The following is a 19323-nucleotide window of genomic DNA, read 5'->3' as shown; positions in this document are numbered from 1 at the left end:
CACACTCTACCTTAAATGAGCCCTAAAATAAATTCATCTGGAGGACACTAGCGTCCCACATATAAAATTTGAAATTTAATTATCTCTACACAACCTTGGCATACGGATGAAGCTACAGTCAGAATTGTTACCATTTTCTCAGTCTTTAAGAGCTGGGCCAGATGAGTGAGGGTTGGCTCAATAACTGCAGAATACCAATCTACAGAGTACACGAGGAGCCTGCCAAACAACCTTAGATCCCAGAGAACAAGAGTCCATTTTGAACTCATACAAGCAAATCAATTCATGTTGTTTCACTGTGAGGAAGACACACTTGCTGAGATACCTGCACTATTGAGTATTTTAAAATGCCAATGGAAATGTGGTGAGTAAGAACGATAGAGAGAAAAAGAGACAGAAAGGAAAAGAGAGAGGGTAAAAGTTAAAATGAAGGATAGAATAAAGGACGTGTTGAGTAGGAATGATAGGGAGAAAAAAAGGCAGAAAGAAAAAGGGAGAGAGTAAAAGTAAACATGAAAGATAGAATAAAACATATTTGCATTTCTACAATGCCTCTAACTGAACCAACAGGCTATACAGATTTACTTTTTTAAAATATGCTTAATCACTGCTGCTATGTCGAAAATGTAATCTGACCAGCTAATCAGTATTATCACATGATTATATTTAGTTATAAATATTAGCCACAAGGCACTGCGCAAAATTCCTTCTGTGCCCTCAAATAGTGTCATGAGATTTTTATGTCTGGATGAAGAACAGATCTGGTGTCAGGTTAATGCCTCAGCCAAAAGTTAGCACATCATACAGTTCAGTACTGACTCACCAACAGTGTTGCATTCTCTCAGTACTGACCCTCTGACAGTGCAGCACTCCCGCAGTACTGATTTAGCACATGGTTAGTTAAATTAATAATTTAATAATTAGACACAAGACCTGCACATAGTCATAGGCACAGTTGGCTGATGGCTCGATGTCGATGTGGCTGAAGTAGAGTTTGATGCCATAGCCCCTTGGAACTTGGATATCCCAGCTCTGCTGCTCATCATTGGGGTAGCCTTGGGGGTAATTGAGAGATGTGAACTGGCCTTGGAAACCACGCAGGGACTTAATATGAACAGAGCATCAAATGAGTAGTAACCAATAGACAACAAGAAGGAATATTTGTGTACTCAACATTTAGTACAATCACTTTGTGTGTGTGTTTATATCCCTTTCTCTCTCTCTTTCTCCTCTGCTTCTTTAGGATCATTGTGCTGCTCCTTCTCATGCGTCTGGCTTTCTGCAGCATTTCCCTGCGTGGTTTCCAAGGCCAGTTCACATCTCTCAATTACCCCCAAGGCTACCCCAATGATGAGCAGCAGAGCTGGGATATCCAAGTTCCAAGGGGCTATGGCATCAAACTCTACTTCAGCCACATCGACATCGAGCCATCAGCCAACTGTGCCTATGACTATGTGCAGGTCTTGTGTCTAATTATTAATACAGTCCAAGTTGAAGTGATGAGCATGGATTTAGTTGTCAGCTTTTCCTCCTCGCAATAATATAACTTCTTTGCCTATCTTTATATTTATCACTGCTACAAGTCTAAATTTTTGGTAATGATCAGTAAATCCATTATCCATGTTTTCATTTCAGAATTGATGTCTACATCTCTCTTCATTTTTCTAGCATACATCCTTTTACTTTAGGAGCACGGGAACGGGAGTAGACAAATAAGCCATTGAGCCTGCCCCACCCGTTCTAGATCATGGCTGATCAACTTCTCAATTCCACTTTAGAACCAGAAGTAGAAGCAAAAGAAGGCCTGTTCTGCCGTTCAATGAGATCACGAGTGATCAGATAATCCTCAACTTTACTTTTATCACAATAACAAATGATTCCCTTTAATGATTAGGAATCTGTCAATCTCAGCATTGAATATATTTAATACCCAGTCCTATGTGGTAAAGAATTTCACAAATTCACCACTCTCTGAGAAAAGTAAATCCTCTTCATCTCTGTTTTAAAAGGGTAACACCTTACTTTGAGATTATGCCCTCGAATCTCAGACTTTCCAGCAAGGCAGAACGACCTCTCTGTATCTACGTTATCAAATCCCCCAAGAAACTTATGTGTTGCAATAATGTAATCTCTCACTCTTCTAACTCAAATGTGTACAAGCCCAAACTACTCAACATCTCCTCATTAGAATTTCCTTCCTTACACAGGATCAGCTCAATGAACCTTCTCTGGACTTCCTCCAATGTCAGTATATCTTTCCTTCGAAATGGGAACCAAAACTATTCACAGTATTCCATTTGTTGGATGACTAGTGCCTTCTATACTTTTAAGTAAAACTCCTTATTTTCACAATGCCTTTGAAAGGCATTGCTGGACTATCTCCATATCGCTTGATATGATTAGTTTCCAGAAACCTACTGATTTCTGTCTTGAATCTGTTTAATAATTAAGCTTCCACAGCCCTTTAGAATAGAGAATCCTAAAGATTTACCACTCTTATGAGTGAATAAATTCCTTCCTAACTCAGTCTTAAGTGGCCTACCCTTGGTTCTGGGATTATGCCTCCCAATTCTAGACCCACCATCTGGGAAAACATCCTAATTACATTCATCCCCTTATGTCCTGAAATAACTTAGTAAATTTCAATGAGATGACTTCTCATTCTTCAAAACTGTAGAGAATACATGTCCAGTTCCCTCAATCTCTCCTCCTAAAACAACCCTGCCATCCCAAGGATTAATCTGGTAAACCTCCACTGCATTCCCTTTACAGCAAATACATTCTTCCTGAAATAAGATCAAAACAGTACACAATACACCAGATGCAGTCTCACCAAGGCACTCTACAACTGCAATAAGACATCTTTACTTCTGTTCTCAATTCCCTTTAAAATGAATGGCAACAAATGATTTAGCTTTCTATTTGCTTGCTGTACAGGCATGGCAGTTTTTAGAAACACATGCACAAGGATTCCTGTATCCTTTTGGACATGCACATTACTGGACCTCTTATTTTTTTAAGAAAAATTCTGCTTTCCCATTTTACTTCTAAACTAAAATCTTCACATTTATTTACGTATTCCATCTTACATGCTCTAACCCATTCAATTAGACTGTCCAATCTTCTTGAAGCCACCTTGCACCTGCCTCAAAACTTACATTCACACCTAGCTTGATGTCATTAGCACTTTTGGAAATATTGCAGTTGGTCTCCACAATCAAATCATTCTTACAGGGATTGTGAAAACTTGTAAATCATGCATAACCATTGTGGTATCCCATTTGCAAAACCTGCCATTCTAAGAATGTTCCATTTATTCCTAATCTCTGTTTTCTGTCTGTTAATTAATTTTCAATCCATTCTAGTATATTTCCCTAATTCCATATGCTCTAATTTTATTTACTAATCTCCAGCGGGACCTTATCAAAAGCCTTCAGGAAGTCCATATGCACCACACACTATGTTACAAATATCATCCTCAAAAAATCTAACAAGTGTGTCAAATATGATTCTCTTTCATAAATTGATTTTGATTCTGCCCAATCTTGCCATTCATTCTAACTGTTCAGATATCACATGTTTTATAATTCTAACATTTTTTCCACCACAGGTGGCAAGCTAACAGGTTTGTGGTTCTCCACTCACTCTGCCTCTTCCTCCCTTCTTAAATATTAGGGTTATATTTATCTGTCAGCAGGAACCTTTGCAGAATTAATAGAATTAAGAAAGGTAACTACCAAAGACTCCATCTGTGTTGCTAATTCCTTGAACACTTTGGGATGAATTTCAACTGGTCCAAAAGGTTTATAAACTCTTCGTTCTTCCACTATGATCTCTTTACTAATACTAATGTCTTTTAGTTTTTAAGTTATACAAATCCCTTGGTTGCCTCAGTTCTGGGAGGTTTTCTGTGTATTCTTTGTATAGACAGACACAAAGTGACTTTAGTTTATCTACATTTCCCAGATCTTCACTATAAATTCACTTAGTTCCACATGCAAAGAGCCCTCATTTATCCCTGCTAATATTTTTCCTTTCATCAGTAGAAGCTTCTATAGTCAGAATGAATTTTCCTTGCTAGATTGCATTCATATTTGTTTTCACTTTACTTGTAAGTTTCTTGGTTCTCCTTTGTTTGGTCCTAAATTTCTCCCAATTCTCATGCTTGCCACTATTTCTGACAATCTTATATATGATTCCCTTTCAATCTAATGAAACAGTTAACTTATTTCCTTAACCATGATTGATTCGTTTGTTCTCCTTTGGTTAGATGTGCCTTAGGAATGCATATCTGTTATAGACAGTATAGTACTTCTTTAAATATTAGCCATTGTCTGTCTATTGTAAAATAGTTTAAAGTATTTTCGTAATCCACCCCACCCAACTTGCTTCTCATAGCTTCATAATTTTGTTTGCTCAGACCTAAAGCTGTACTTTCAGAAAGAACCATTTTGCATTCAAACTTCATATAAAATTCTACTGTATTATGACAACTATTTCCCGAAGGTTCCTTTACAGTGAGGTTATTAATTAGCCCTTTCTCATTACACCACATCAAATCCAAAATAAAAATCCCAAGCTGGCTCCTTAATATATTGTTCCAGAAAACCATCTTGCACAACTCCAGGGGTTCATCCCACACAGTGTTTGTGCTGACTGGCTTAACCCTGTCTATATGCAAATTGAAATTGCCTATTATTGCTGTGTTACTCATGTTACATGCATCTGTAATTTCCTAATTTATAGCATGCCCAATATTAGAACTATGTTTTAGCATTCTATGAACAACTCCCAGCAATATTTGTTTTCTCTTGCTGACTTTGTAGGTCCATGCAAACTGATTCTACATCTTGATCTCAAAGGCCCTACCATATCAATTTACTGATGTAATTCCTTACCAGGTGTGCTACCTTACCTCCCTTTCATTTTGTCCAAACTCTATAATTGGAGAATATCCTTGTATATTCAGTTCCAAGTCTCTGTAATGGCAATTGAAACATATCCATTTACCCCTATTTGCACGTCCAAATCATGAACTTCTTTTGCGAATGTTGCGTGCTTTTACATGAAGTGCTTTAATTCAATAATTTTGAACATTATTTTCCACTTAAATCTATTTGATTTATCTGTCTGCCTGGCTATCCATCGGCCATTTCCATCATCTGCCTCATGTACCTATAATGTGTCTTTATCTGTCTATTTAATTGTAATTCTTTATATGTCTTCCCAACTGTCATGTATCTGTCAGTCTGTCTTAATATTTTATACATCTATCTTATGTATCTATGTCTGCATCTATATCTCAATCTCCCCATTTTTCTATCTAACAATTTCAATTGATTGTGGGTCTCTACTTGAGGGTCTGACAGTTGAAATTATGAAGATAATTTTATTGTGTCATTCCATTGTACCACAGATCTTTTGTGATGAAGCTCTTCATCCTCCAATCTGTGGCAGTAGCAGAGAGAAGCAAGATTTCCAATTCCCCCAAGAGTACTACACCACTGGAAATTGGATGAAAGTCACGTTTAAATCAGATTTCTCCAATGAAGAACGTTATACTGGATTTGCTGCCTATTATACAGCCATTGGTAAGAAGTTACTAGAAATTCACGTACAGAACCACAGAAGGTCCTTTGGGCCATCTAATTTGTGCTGATGTGTATGCTAACATGACCCCTCCTCCTTTCTCTTCATTTCATTCCATCTTTCTATTCATGTTTCCCCCGTGCATTAAAAAAGGGTGTATGTCATGTGTACGCCTCTGAGCATTTCTGTATTTATGAATCTTTGTGTATGTGTGTGTGTGAAAGTGTGTGCATGTGTGTCGTGGTCATGTGAAGTTTGTGTATGTGTGTCAATCTGTTTGTATGTCCCAGTCTGTGTATGAGTGTGTGCAAGTGTGAGAACGTAGATGGGTGTGTTTGAATCTGTATGTACTTATGTGTGTGTCCATGTTTATGTGTCTGTATTGCTTGCGTGACAGTGTATGTGTTTTTATTGTATACGTACATGTGTATTTGCATTTGTCTGAGCATATATCCATGAATCTGTATTTGTGTGCTTTTGTGTTTCTATGTGTGCTATTTTACTGTGTCTCTAGCTATGTGTTTTCTTTCATGTGTCTCTGTAAGTATATGTTTTTGTTGTATGTTTTCCAAGGCAAGTGATGGTCTAGTATTATTGTCACTAGGCTATTATTCGAGGGATCCAGACAATAAACTAGGGATCACAATGTAAAAGCCCTTGACATCAAGGCTGCATTTAAACATGTGAGCAAACCTGGAATCAGTAGAATCAGGGGGAAAACTGTCCAATGATTGGAGTCAATCTTGCAGATAGGTAGATGGTTGTGGTTGTTGGCGGTTGGTCACCTCAACTTGAGGAGGTCTCTGCAGGAGTTACCCTGTATAGTGCCCGAGGCCCAACCATCTTCAACTACTTCATCATCATTTTCTTTCCATTATCAGGTCAGAAGTGTGGATGTTTGCTCTCCACTGGCCTGCATGAGTGCAATTCCAACAACACTCAAGAACCTTGACATAATCCAGTATAAAGCAGCCTTTTGATTGGCACCACATCCACAAACATTCAGTCATCCCACTACCAACGCTCAGCAAAAGAAGTGTGTTCTATCTATAAAGTGCGCTGCTGAAATTCATAGAATCACTACAGTGCAGAAAGGGGCTAGTTGCCCCATCGAGTCTGCAGTGACCCTCTGAACAGCATCCCACTCAGACACATCCCTCCACCCAGTACCCATAACCATGAATTCACCATGGCTAATCCATCTAGCCTACTTTTCCTTTAACCCCGAGGGCAATGTGGAAACCCACACAGACATGGGGAGAATGTGCAAACTCCACACAGGCAGTCACCCAAGACTAGAATTGAACCCAGGTCAATAGGGCTGTAAGACAGCAGTGCTAACCACTGTGCCACCGCATCACCACAAAGATCCACCAAAGATCCTCAGATAGTATCTAACGATTCCATGATCACAATCATCTGGAAGGTCAAAGGCAGCAGATACATGGAAACACAAGCACCCGCAGTTTCCCCGAAACCATTCATCATCCTAGCTTGGAAATACACCACCGTTCCCTTACTGTCATAGGGACAAAATCCTGAAATTCCCTCCCCAGTGACAAAATGGGTCTAACATAAGCACATGGATTGCAGCTGTTGAAGAAGGCAGCTTACCACTACCTTCTCAAGAGTAACTCAGAACAGGTAATAAATGCAGGTGCCACCAGTGATGCTCTCATCGAAAGAATGAATTTACATTAAAAATGCATCAAGACCTGAACAATATTCAGGCTTGAGCTGAGAAGTGCCAAGTAAACTCATACCAGGTAATGTCCATCTCCAACAAGGGAGATTCTAGTCATTCCCCTTGACATTCAATGGCATTACCATCACCGAATCACCCACTATCAACATCTTCAAGGCAGCCATTGACTACAACTGAACTGGACTAGTGCAGTGGCTACAAGAGCTTGGAAGCCTGCAGTGAGTAACTCACCTCCTAACTCCCTGAACCTTCTCCACCATCCACAAAGCACAATGTGATGGAGTAGGCCTTTCTTGCCTGGGTGAGTCCCGTTCTAACAATATGCAAGGAGCTTGATATTATGCAAGGCAAAGAAGCACATTTTACTGACACCATATCCAGCATCTTCAATATTTACTCTCTTGTCCAATGACACAATGTCAACATGGTACACCATCTATAAAATGCTCTGCAACAATTCGTCAAGGGTCCTTGAACAGCATCTTCCAAGTCTGCAACCTCTATTACTGAGAACAAGAACAGCCGATGCAGGTGAACACCACTTCTATAAGTTTCCTTTTATTCACTCATGGGACCTGGACATCAATGGCTGGCCATCATTTTATTGCTGATCCCTAATTGCCCTTGAGAAGGTGGTGGTGAGCTGCCTTCTTGAACCTCTACAGTCCACATGCTGTATGTTGACCCATAATGCCTTTAGGGAGGGAATTCTAGGATTGACCTAGTGACAGTGAAGGAACGGCAATATATTTCCAAGTCAGGATGGTGAATGGCTTGGAGGGGAACTTGCAGGTGATGTTGTTCCCACATATCTGCTGCCCTTGTCCTTCTAAATGGTAGTGGTCCTGCATTTGGAAGGCACTTTCTGAAGATCTTTGATGAATTTCTGCAATGCGTCTTGTCAATAGTATAAACTGCTACCACTAAGTGTCGCTGGTGGAGGGATGCCAGTCAAGCAGGCTGTTTTGTCCTGGATAATGTCAAGCTTCTTGAGTGTTGTTGGAGCTGCACCCATCCAAACAAGTGGAGAGTATTCCATCACACCCTTGACCTGTGCCTTATAGATGTTGGGCACTTTGGGGAGTCAGGTGGTGAGTTATTCATTGCAGTATTCCTAATCTCTGACCTGCTCTTGTAGTCACTGTGGTGGGTCCAGTTGAGTTTCTGGTCAATAGTAATGCCAAAGATGTTGATAGTGAAGGATTCAGTGATGGTAACATCATTGAATGTCAAGGGGTGGTGATTAGATTGTCTCTTACTACAGATGATCATTGCTTGGCACTTGTACAGCGTAAATGTTATGTGCCACTTGTCAGCCCAAGTCTGGATATTGTCCAGATTTTGTTGCATTTGAATATGAACTACTTCAGTATTCGAGGAGTAACAAATGGTACTAAACATTGTGCATTCATTGGCGAACATCCCCACTTCTGACCTTATGACAGAGGGAATTATTGATAAAGCAGCTGAAAATGGTTGGGCCTAGGACACTATCCTGAAGGACTCCTCCAGAGATTTCCTGGAGCTGAGATGGCTGGCCTCAAACAACCACAACCATCTTCCTATGTGCCAGCTATAACCCCAACCACTGGTGAGTTTGCCCCCTGATGCCTACTGATTCCAGTTTTGCTGAGGCTCCTTGATGCCACACTTGGTTGAATGCGGCTTTGATGTCAAGGCCAGTCACTCTCACCTCAACGTTTTCCTTTCTGCCACACAATATCCTGATTTGGAACTTTGTCACCATTCCTTCAATGTCACCAGACAAAAGTTCTGGAATGTACTTCCTAACAGCACTGAGTCCCAACAATATCTGGAATATAGCAGTACACAAAGGCATCACATCACTTTTCTCCAGCACGATTGATACTGTCCTATCCAGCAATGTCCACATGCTTTAAATAATTAAATAAAAGATTTTCGCCCCCATTTGTGATTCCTAATTCAGTCCCTGCCAGAGCAGTATCATGGCAGTCATGTGAACAAGCACCGGACATCATGAGTGCTGGGCGATGGTGGCTCACATCAAAATCATTTCTGCCGTGGCACGCTGCGAGACCATGTGTGGTTTGAAGCCAGTATCCTCAAATATAATTATCAAACTTTGCACAATCAATCCTTCAACTTCACTAACACACCAGTGCCTGTACCAGCTGTCACCACTCTCTTATGCACTAACACCATCACCACCACCATACTGACATGTGTCCCTTCCACTGCATTGTGCACCTAAGAAACGAATTTCAGCATAATTGACATTTTGAGCAGTGGGCACTCTGACAGTGTCCATCATCGTCTTCCCCCTGCACAAATTATACTTAACTTGATGCTCCATCTCTGAGCACGATGGGCCAAATGGAGTTCTGAGGAAGGGTCACTGGACCTGAAACATTAACTCTGATTTCTCTCCACAGATGCTGCCAGACCTGCTGAGCTATTCCAGCAATTTCTGTTTATTTTTCTGATTTCCAGCATCTGCAGTTCTTTTGGTTTTACCCAGAGGATACAGGCCCAGTCTGTCCAGCCTTTCCTGATATGGCAATTTGCTCATTTCAGTCTGAGTGTCAAGATATCAGCCTGAACTCAGCTGTTGGTGTAACTTAACTCCCATAACAACCATAACTCCCAAGAATAAGAACACTGAGGACAGAGGCAATCCTCTGTAACAGAGATGAGTTTGAGAGTTGGGCAATTGCCTAACTCCAAGTTATTGTTTCCTATATTTCCATTCTTGATTCTGTCTCTTTCCTCCTCCCTGACCCACCCAATTGTCCCTGGCAATTTTGGTCTGCATCTGACAAAGCCCAAGGGAAGAAACTATAAAACTGACAAGTGACATATACCTGTCTCCATTTCATCACAGATGTCGATGAATGTAAGGAAGAGGATCCTTGTAGCCATTACTGCAACAACTACATTGGAGGATTTCATTGCTCTTGTCGCCCAGGCTACTTCTTGCAAGAAAACCAAAGAATCTGCGGGAGTAAGAAGTTTTCTATCTTTCACTTAATTCTTTCATAGTGTGATTACATCATAAAGTTGGAGTTAGAGCATTGAAAGGATCCATTTTGATTTACTGTGTCCATCCCAGAACATTGAATAAGCTAATCAGCTAAGCTCACTCCTCCACCCTTTCCCCACAATTTTGCAATGTCAGTTTCTTTTCTGGCGCTTCCTTGCTTTTCTTGATCTCAACATTTCACTGCTTCTTAAAAAGTAATTTTCATCTGTATGTCAGCCTTGGCTCACAGTGAGGTGCACTCTTTTCTGAGCTCAAAATAGTTGTGAGTTAGATCCCACTCCAGAGATCTAAGCAGAACAATTTAGCTTGTAGACATGCTCGCTGAGCCAGTGGGTTTGGTTACAAACGTTTTGTCACCCTGCTAGGTAACCTCATAAGTGTGCCTCTGGTGAAGCATCAGTGTTCTGTCCTGCTTGTTACTTAAATGCCTTGGTTTGTTGCTGTGATTGTTATTACTTCCAGTTTTGTTTCTCAGTGGCTTGTACAGGGTCTAATTCAATGTGTTTGTTGATGGAGTTCCGGTTGGAATACCAGGCCTCCAGGAATTCCCTGGCGTGTCTCTGTTTGGCTTGTGCAATTATCAATATGTTGTCCCAGTCGAATTCATGTCCCTCGTTGTCCGTGTGTAGTGAGACAAGTGAGAATTGGTCGTGTCTCTTGGTGGCTAGTTGGTGTTCATGTATACGTATAATCAATTTTCTTCCAGTATGGCCTATGTAGTGTTTCTCACAGTCCTCACATGGTATTTTGTATATTACCCCGATTTTGCTGGTTTTGGGTATGGGATCCTTTATGTTTGCTGGTGGATGTCGTAGGGTGGTTGATGTATGGTAGGGTATCCGCCATTATCTCCGAGACAGACCACAACAGGAAGACACAACATGACCAGAATCACTTATCACCCTCCCCTTACATCAAAGACATTTCGGAGATGACCACAAGACTATGCAGGCCACTAGGTACTAGAGTAGCCCACAAACCGACAACCACCCTACGACAGCTACAGCCACCAAGAGACATGACCAATTCTCACTTCTCTCACTACACACGGACAACAAGGGACATGAATTCGACTGGGACAACACTTCAATAATCGCACAAACCAAACAGACATGCCAGGGAATTCCTGGAGGCCTGGTATTCGAACCGGAACTCCATCAACAAACACATTGAATTAGACCCTGTGTACAAGCCACTGAGAAACAGAACCAGAAGTAATACCAATCACAGCAACAAACCGAGGCATATAAATAACAAGCAGGACAGAACACCAACGCTTCACCGGAGGCACACTGACAATGTTACCTAGCAGGGTGATGAAACATTTGCAAGCAAACCCACTGGCTCAGCAAGCATATCTACAACCTCATCCACAACCTGAGCTACAAATCTTCTCGAAAACTTTAAACAACAATTTAGGCTGGGGCTCCCAATGCAGTGCTGAGGAAGAGCTGTGCTGTCGCAAGTATTTTCAAATGGGACAAAGCTGTGAAAAGCACAAATGTTCCCTTCTATAATGCAAGGTAACTTGGTTCCCAAAGCATGCACAACAAGATCCTATGTGAAAAACCAGCAGCTCAATTCCTGTTCTGAATCAGTTTTTTAAGGGTTAAATATTGGCACTGAGGAGAACAAGCATGTCATGTATTAGAAATAAAGCACCTTGGAACTTCTCGTGGACTGGTGACTATATCTTCCTGAATCTATCCTCAGCAATCACATTTACCGGGACATGATCTTCTGAAGGAGGCCCTGATGGGTGAAACTGGTGCCTATACCTCATTTGTGTACAGAGTTAAACTTTATTATCCCATTGAAGAAAGAATGTGAGCCATATGCTCCAATATTACATCGCCCTTGATTTTCCATTGGAGGCAAACATTTTATGATAATACCCCTCTTAACAGCAAGAAGGGATAGAAGACAATATCCTATGACATTCCACATAGCTGCCTATAATACATCTGCTGAATACAAACAGAGGTTTATGGTATTAAGGCCCATGTAAGGTATATATGCCAATCTGATAAAGAGAAACCCTCTCTGTCTGATGTAACACTACATTTGAAATAACACTGATTACAATTGTAATTCTGTCAGTCTGATATCCATCCTGTGTTCTTCCACCAAAAGTGAACTGCAGTGGAGAAGTGTTCACAAAATTCAAGGGTATCATCACCAGCCCCAATTATCCCGAAGTTTATGCAGAAAATTCCGAGTGCCATTACAGAATCCAGATCGACCCAGGATTTGAGGTGATCCTGCAATTCGCGAAGGATTTTGCGGTGGAAGGGGATCCTTCAATTGGTTGCATGTCAGATATCCTGAAGGTATGGTTATATTTTATGAATGGCATGGCACTTAATCCCTACAGCAAGTTCCTAAAGGCAGAACTGGGCCTGTTCAGCCTCTTCATCTTATTTCACTGGTACAGGAGGAAGCCCATTCAGTCTCTTGAACTGTATTTGGTAGTGGTTTTGGAATGTTAGTGTTGGAGGCTGGATTATGGTGCACCCAGACTCTAACACAAGAACCCAGTGGGGTCAAGTACATCTTCTCTAGCTCCTGATCATCCACTAGCTCATGTAATTTGTGCTGTCATGCAGTAAACTAAATTTTGTTGTCAAGACAAATGAATCTTCTTGATGAGACTCACTAATAGTTCATTCATTAATACTGTAATCAATTTGACCATTAGGCACAGTACAAAAAGGAGCATTCCATTTCCTCTGGTAATATTGGTTCTATATCACAAACAACACATATACAAATGTATTGGAATAATGAGGAGGCCCGTTCACCCATTTTCATGCCTTTTACACAGAAACAAGAGACACATTCAGCACTATCAGAAACCTGTTACACACAAATTGAGGGAAGGGGGGACATTAAGCTCCTTGAACCTATCACGGAGCAACAGAAAGGCCATTCAGCCCATCTTGAGTCTGCCAGACAGGAACAGGAGGAGACCATTAAGCCCCTATCAAGCCACTTACTTGACTGGCTACCTTTTGGCATTGATGCTCAGAACATGACATTAAGCAGCCCTGCAATTAGTCTATCTCTAATTGACAGAGTTTGAAGGCAAATTAATATAAACCTTAACTTTTTCAGCAGATCCAGGATTTGAAATGAAAGTTCTGAGGAGAGACCGAAAGATGCTGTTGTTGGTTTCCTTTAAAGCAGAGAAAGCAAAGAAGGGATGTGATGGAGATGCTCAAAATCATGATAGAAGACAAAGGGAAAAGTAGTTTCTAATGGCTTTAATTTGATTTGATTTGATATACCTGATTTGATTTGATTTGATTTATTGTAGTCACGTACCTAATTACAGTGAAAAGCTTTGTTTAGCAAGCAGTACAGGCAGATCATAGCATACAAGGGCATACAGATCACAGGGTCTTAGATAGAACGAGGCATTCAGGTTACAACTGCACAGAAGGTGCACAAAGCAAGATCAACATTAGCAAGATCAACATTATTTGAAGTTAGAGAATCCATTCAGCAGTCTAATAATGGCATGGAAGAAGCTGTTCTTGAACATGTTGGTGCGTGTGTTCAAGTTTCTGTACCTTCTGCCTGACAAAAGAGGTTGTAAGAGAGCATTACCACTGTGGGAGGGGTCTTTGATGATGTTGGCAGCCTTTGCATGGCAACAAGAAGTGTACCTGGAGTCTTTAGATGGGAGGTTGGCTTGTGTGATGGCCTGGGCTGTGTTCACAACTTTCTGCAGTTTCTTACAGTCCTGGGCACAGCAGTTGCTGTACCAAGCTGTGATGCATCCAGATAGAATGCTTTCTATGGTGCATCTGTGAAAATTGGTGAGGATCCTTGTGGACATGTTGAATTTCTTTAGCCTCCTGAGGAAGAAGAGGCATTGTACCTTCTTGACTGTCGCATCTACATGGGAAGTCCAGGACGGATTGTTGGTTAGCATCATCCCAGGAACTTGACGATCTTGACCCTTTCCACCTCAGCTCCATTGATGTAGATAGGGGCATGTCCTCCTCATTTCTTCCTGCAGTCGATAATCAGCTCTTTAGTATTGTTGACATTGATGGAGAGATTGTTATCTTTGCGGCAAGCATTCTATCTCCTTCCTATATTCTGTCTTGTCATTGTTTGTTATCTAGCCTACAATGGTGGTGTTCAGGGGACTTGTAGATCGAATTCAGAAAAAAATTGGCCACAGAGTCATGACTGTGTAGGGAATACAGTAGGGGGCTGAGTGTGCATCCTTGCGGGGTGCTGGTGTTGAGGATTATCGTAGAGGAAGGTGCTGTTGTCTAACTTCACTGGTTGCAGTGTTGAGGATCCAGTTTCAGAAGGTGGAGCAGAGACCTTAGTCATGGAGTTTGGAGATTAGGTTGGTTGGGATTATAATGCTGAAGGTAGAACTGTAGTCGATGAGTAGAAGCCTAACATAAGTATCCTTATTATCCAGAAGTTCCAGGGATGAGCGTTGGGCTAGGGAAATGGCGTCTGCATGGGCCTGTTGTGCCGGTGGCAAATTGCAAGGGATTGAGGCAAGCTGAGAGGCTAGAGATGATGTGAGCCATGACTCACCTCTCAAAGCACTTCATAATTATGGAGATCATGCAGTAGTCATTGAGGCACGTTGTATGTGTTTTCTTTGGTACCGGGATGATGGTGGTCTTCTTGAAGCAGGTGGGGACTTCAGATTGTACCAAGGAGAGGTTAAAGATGTCAGCGATTGCTCCTGCCAGTTGGTCCGCACAGGATCTGAGTGCACAAGCGAGGACTCCATCTGGGCCAGACACTTTCCTTGGGTTCACTCTCAAGAAGGCCAATCTGAAGTCTGCAATGGTGACTGAGGGAACAGGTGTGTCTGGGACTATTGGGGAAGGTGACACATTCAACTGGCATTCTGCTTGAACTGAGTGTAAAAAGCATTGAGCGCATCAGGGAGGGATGTGTTTTTGTTTGCTATTCAGTCCTACCTCATTCTGTATGCCATTATGTTGTTTAGGCCTTGCCACAGCAGCGGGAGTCCATGGGTTAGTTTGGGCCTCTACCTTAGTCCAGTATTGCCTCTTGGCCTAGTGTAGAGCATAACTGGATTTCCTATATAGATCTGGGTTGTCTGACTTGACACTCCTGGTCTTCAGTAGGCAATGGATTACCCGGTTCATCTATAGTTTCCAGTTAGGGCACTTGTGGATTGACTTCTTTAGCATGCAGTCCTCTACGAACTTGCTGATAAGAGTCCGTAATGATGGTGGCTGCAGAATTTTTGAATATGGATCAGTCCACCGATTCCAAGCAGTCCTGCAGAAGGTCTTCCACTACCTCAAACCAGCACTGTACTATTTTCTGTGCTGGGTGCTCACGTTTCAACTTCTGCTGGGAGGAGGATCTGATTTTCCGAAGTGCGGATGGGGTATGAAGCGGTAGGCATCTTTGATGGTTATGTAGCAATGGGCAAGGATGTTCAGACCCCTGGTGGGACAGGAGACACGTTGATGATATATGATGATACCCTCTTGAAGTTGGCCTGGTTGAAGTCACCAGCTATGATGAATAAGGCCTCTGAGAATTTCATCCCAAATGCATTTGTACTGGTGTAAATTTCATCCAGAGCATTCCTCACTTCCGCCTGGGGTGGTATGTAGATTGCTGTTGATGGCACAGGTAAACTTGCATGGCAGGTAGTAGGGATGGCATGAATAGTTAAAAAAAGAAGCCTGAGGGACAAGCCCAAAGAAGAAAAACCTTCAGTCTATGCAATACCGACTGGGATTTGGAATGCACTCTCTGTAAGGATGGTGGAAGTAAAATTAATTGTGGTGTTTAAAAATAAATTGGATACATACCGAGAAAAAATATTGCAAGGTTAAGGGACAAACCGGTTTTTGTGGAATTAAGTGGATTGCTCCTCGAGAGAGTCAGGTCAATCTTGATGGGCTGACTGGCCTCCTTCAGTGCTAAGCTATTCCATGATTCTGCAACTAATATTGATTCTCCTGATTCCAGGTCACATCTGGAGCAAAGGAATATGGCCCCTTCTGTGGAGATAGCGCTCCGGTTATTCGTGAACTTCTGTCAAATGAGGTGGAGATAACCTTCCACACCGATGGTCAAGGAGAGAGGAAAGGGTGGAAAATAATGTACAAATCAACTGGTAAAATACTGTATTTGCCAAAACAACATGAACTTTACTGCACAGGAGGTCATGCATCCTGTCTGCTCCATGCCAGTGGTTATGCTTCATAACACACACTCCCCCATCCTCTCTACATTTCATCCCAACAACAGATCAATCTCTCCCTTTCTCCTTCAAGTCTATATCCAGTTTCTTCATTCAATCCATTTCTAAAATTCACCTTAACTTACTCCCTGCAGTAATGAGTTCTGCATTCTCACCACTCTCGGGATAAAGAAATTTCTGAATACATTTACTCATTATGAGTAACTGTCTAACACTGTCGTCCCCTAATTTTAGTCTCCCCCAAAAGTGGAAACATCCTTCCCAAGTCTACTGTGTTGAAACTTATAATTTTAAAGTTATCTTTCAGATCACAGCCCCACTGCCCAACCTTCTTAAGAAAAAAACCACAAATATTTTTAAAATAATTTTTCTAATTGTTATTTATCCTTTAGTTCAGCTAGCATCCTAGTAAATTATTTTCAAAATCTTCTTCAGCATCTTCACATAATTCTTTCGTTTCTCTATGGACACACGTTTAAAATTTGATTCTGAAACATGGTATATCCAACAGTGTACTGACCTTCCAACAATGCTGTGTTCCCTTAGTGCAGTACTGCCTCAGTACTAACCCCCCACAAGTGCAGCACTTCATCAGTACTAACTGTTCAACAAACAGTGCAGCATTCCCTCAGAACTGATTCTCCAAACATGCAGCACTCCCTCGGTACTGACTTTTTGACAATGTATCCCTCACTCAGTATTGACCCTCTGACAGTGCAGCACTCCCTGAGTCCTGACCCTCTGACCATACGGCATTCCCTCAATAGTGATTCTCTGACCATACAGCATTCTCTCAGTACTGGTCCTTTGGAAGTTCAGCATTCCTTTAACACTGATCATTCAACAAGGCAGTACTTGGGAAGGTAATGGCCTTGTGGTATTAGTGCTAGACCTCTGATTCAGAGATTCAAGTGATGTTCTGGAGACCTGGGTTTGAATCCTGCTAAGGCCGGTGGTGGAATTTGAATTCAATTTAAGCCTCTAATGACTACCATGAAACCATTGTTGATTGTTGGCTAAAAACCATCTGATTCACTCATGTCCTTTAGTGAAGGAAACTGCTGAACTTCCCTGGTCTGGTCTACATGATCTGAACACTGTTGTTGACTCTTCATTGCCCCCTGGGCAATTAGGTATGGGCAATAAATGCTGGCCTAGACAGCAAAGCCCACATCCTGAAAATGATATTTTTTTCTCAACTCCATCAGTAGTGATCCTCTGACCATGCAGTGCTCCTTTAATAAGGATCTTCTGATCCTTATTAAGCAATCCCTCTTGTCCTGACCCTCCAATGATGCAGCACTCCTTCACTGGGAATATAAGCTTGAATTCCAAGCTTCGAGAATGGGACTTGAACCCTTGGTATCATGAATTCTAAATAAGAATAATAGCCACTGACCCATGGCTACTGCAATGACCCCTGCAAACGGGAAGCAGACCCAGTAGTTAGTAGAGTCCAGTTGTGAAAACAATTTCTATATTATTGGTGATCTTGTAACTTCATTAAAATGTATAGAGCAGATGTAACATCATATTTTGATAAAGTAGAAACTGTTGGTTCCAAAGAATGTAGGTCTGTGACGAGAGACTAATTCAAGACAATTGGTGAAATAACCAGAGTGGTACTTGAGAATGCGTCCTGAGGTTGCTGCCAAAACTTTAGAGAATGCATCCTTTTAATGAAGTGGGTTGCTATAATCTGGAACATGCTGCCACAAAGGGCAGCTGAGAAAGATTCAATAGGAACATTCAAGAGGGGAATTGGATAAATACTTCAAGGGGAAAAATATTTTCAAGCGTATAGGAAGAGGGAATAATTAGATGCTCTTTCAAACAGTTCCCAGAGACATGATAGGTTGATTGTCATATTTCTGTGCTAGATTTCTGTGAAAATATTACTTGTTTAAATTCTAATATGGTTTCCTGTTTGTTTTGCCTGCAGCCAAACAATGTCCCACTTATATCTTGGAGCATAATGTTATTCAGCCAAATAAATCAGAGTATGATTATAAGGACCATGTACAACTGAGCTGTGATGCTGGGTATGAGCTCTATGTAAGTTGTTATTCATTACATTGCATTCTCTTTAAAGAAAAAATCATGAACATTGAAAGCTCTTCTAACTCTGGTCAACCCTGTTTTGATATTCAATGCATGAACTTTTCATGTTGATTCAGAAGGTTATGGGCACAATTCCCACTCTGGATTATGGTTAAAGTTATGTACTATACACATTATTGCCATTTGGGATTTTGATTTTAAAATATAGGCGGATGTGTGGTTTCAGTTCTGTTCAGGTTATTTTTTAAAAGGTCAGAAAGTCATTTGAGAATAGTGACCTGAATACGTTATAGCCAAGCAGGCTTCAGTCAATTGTGTGACAATACACCTGCGATGTCAATGGACAGAATGTTTGTATTGTTGAGTTTGCACAAACCATAGGCCATTATTTTAGGTTTTGACTTCAGTTCCTACAAATCAGTTTAGTACAGAAGACAGAGCAGTTTCCTCCTAGCAGGGGAATCAAGTTCAGGGACCCACTCACCCTATCTGAAGTGTATTCATAGAATCAGGAAAGAGTAATAGAATCCCTACAATGCAGGCCATTCAGCCCATAAAGTCCACACTTCCAAAAAGCATCCCACCCAGACCTACACCCCTATCCTATAATCCTGCATTTCCCACAGTTAACCCACCTGCATATCCATGGACATTATGGGCAATTTCACATGGCCAATCCATCTAACCTCCACATCTTTGGAGTGTGGGAGGAAACTG

The 19323-nt window shown here is 41.3% G+C and overlaps 1 protein-coding gene across 1 annotated transcript in view; it reads left to right on the top strand.

Moving 5' to 3' along the window:
- The first annotated feature begins 264 nt into the window (after positions 1 to 264).
- Positions 265 to 19323, top strand: part of LOC109914345 (complement C1s subcomponent) — a 32134-nt gene continuing 13075 nt past the window's right edge. Inside the window, exons 1-7 of the mRNA XM_020513928.2 lie at positions 265 to 364; positions 1244 to 1460; positions 5417 to 5591; positions 10158 to 10277; positions 12450 to 12646; positions 16311 to 16458; positions 18488 to 18600. Coding sequence (XP_020369517.1) covers positions 348 to 364; positions 1244 to 1460; positions 5417 to 5591; positions 10158 to 10277; positions 12450 to 12646; positions 16311 to 16458; positions 18488 to 18600 — 987 coding nt within the window. The 5' untranslated portion in view covers positions 265 to 347. The remainder of the gene's footprint in view (positions 365 to 1243; positions 1461 to 5416; positions 5592 to 10157; positions 10278 to 12449; positions 12647 to 16310; positions 16459 to 18487; positions 18601 to 19323) is intronic.

Source organism: Rhincodon typus, chromosome 39 (assembly GCF_021869965.1).
Source record: "Rhincodon typus isolate 14 chromosome 39, sRhiTyp1.1, whole genome shotgun sequence".
Lineage (NCBI taxonomy): Eukaryota > Metazoa > Chordata > Chondrichthyes > Orectolobiformes > Rhincodontidae > Rhincodon > Rhincodon typus.
This window is presented reverse-complemented; position numbering and strand designations above follow the sequence as displayed.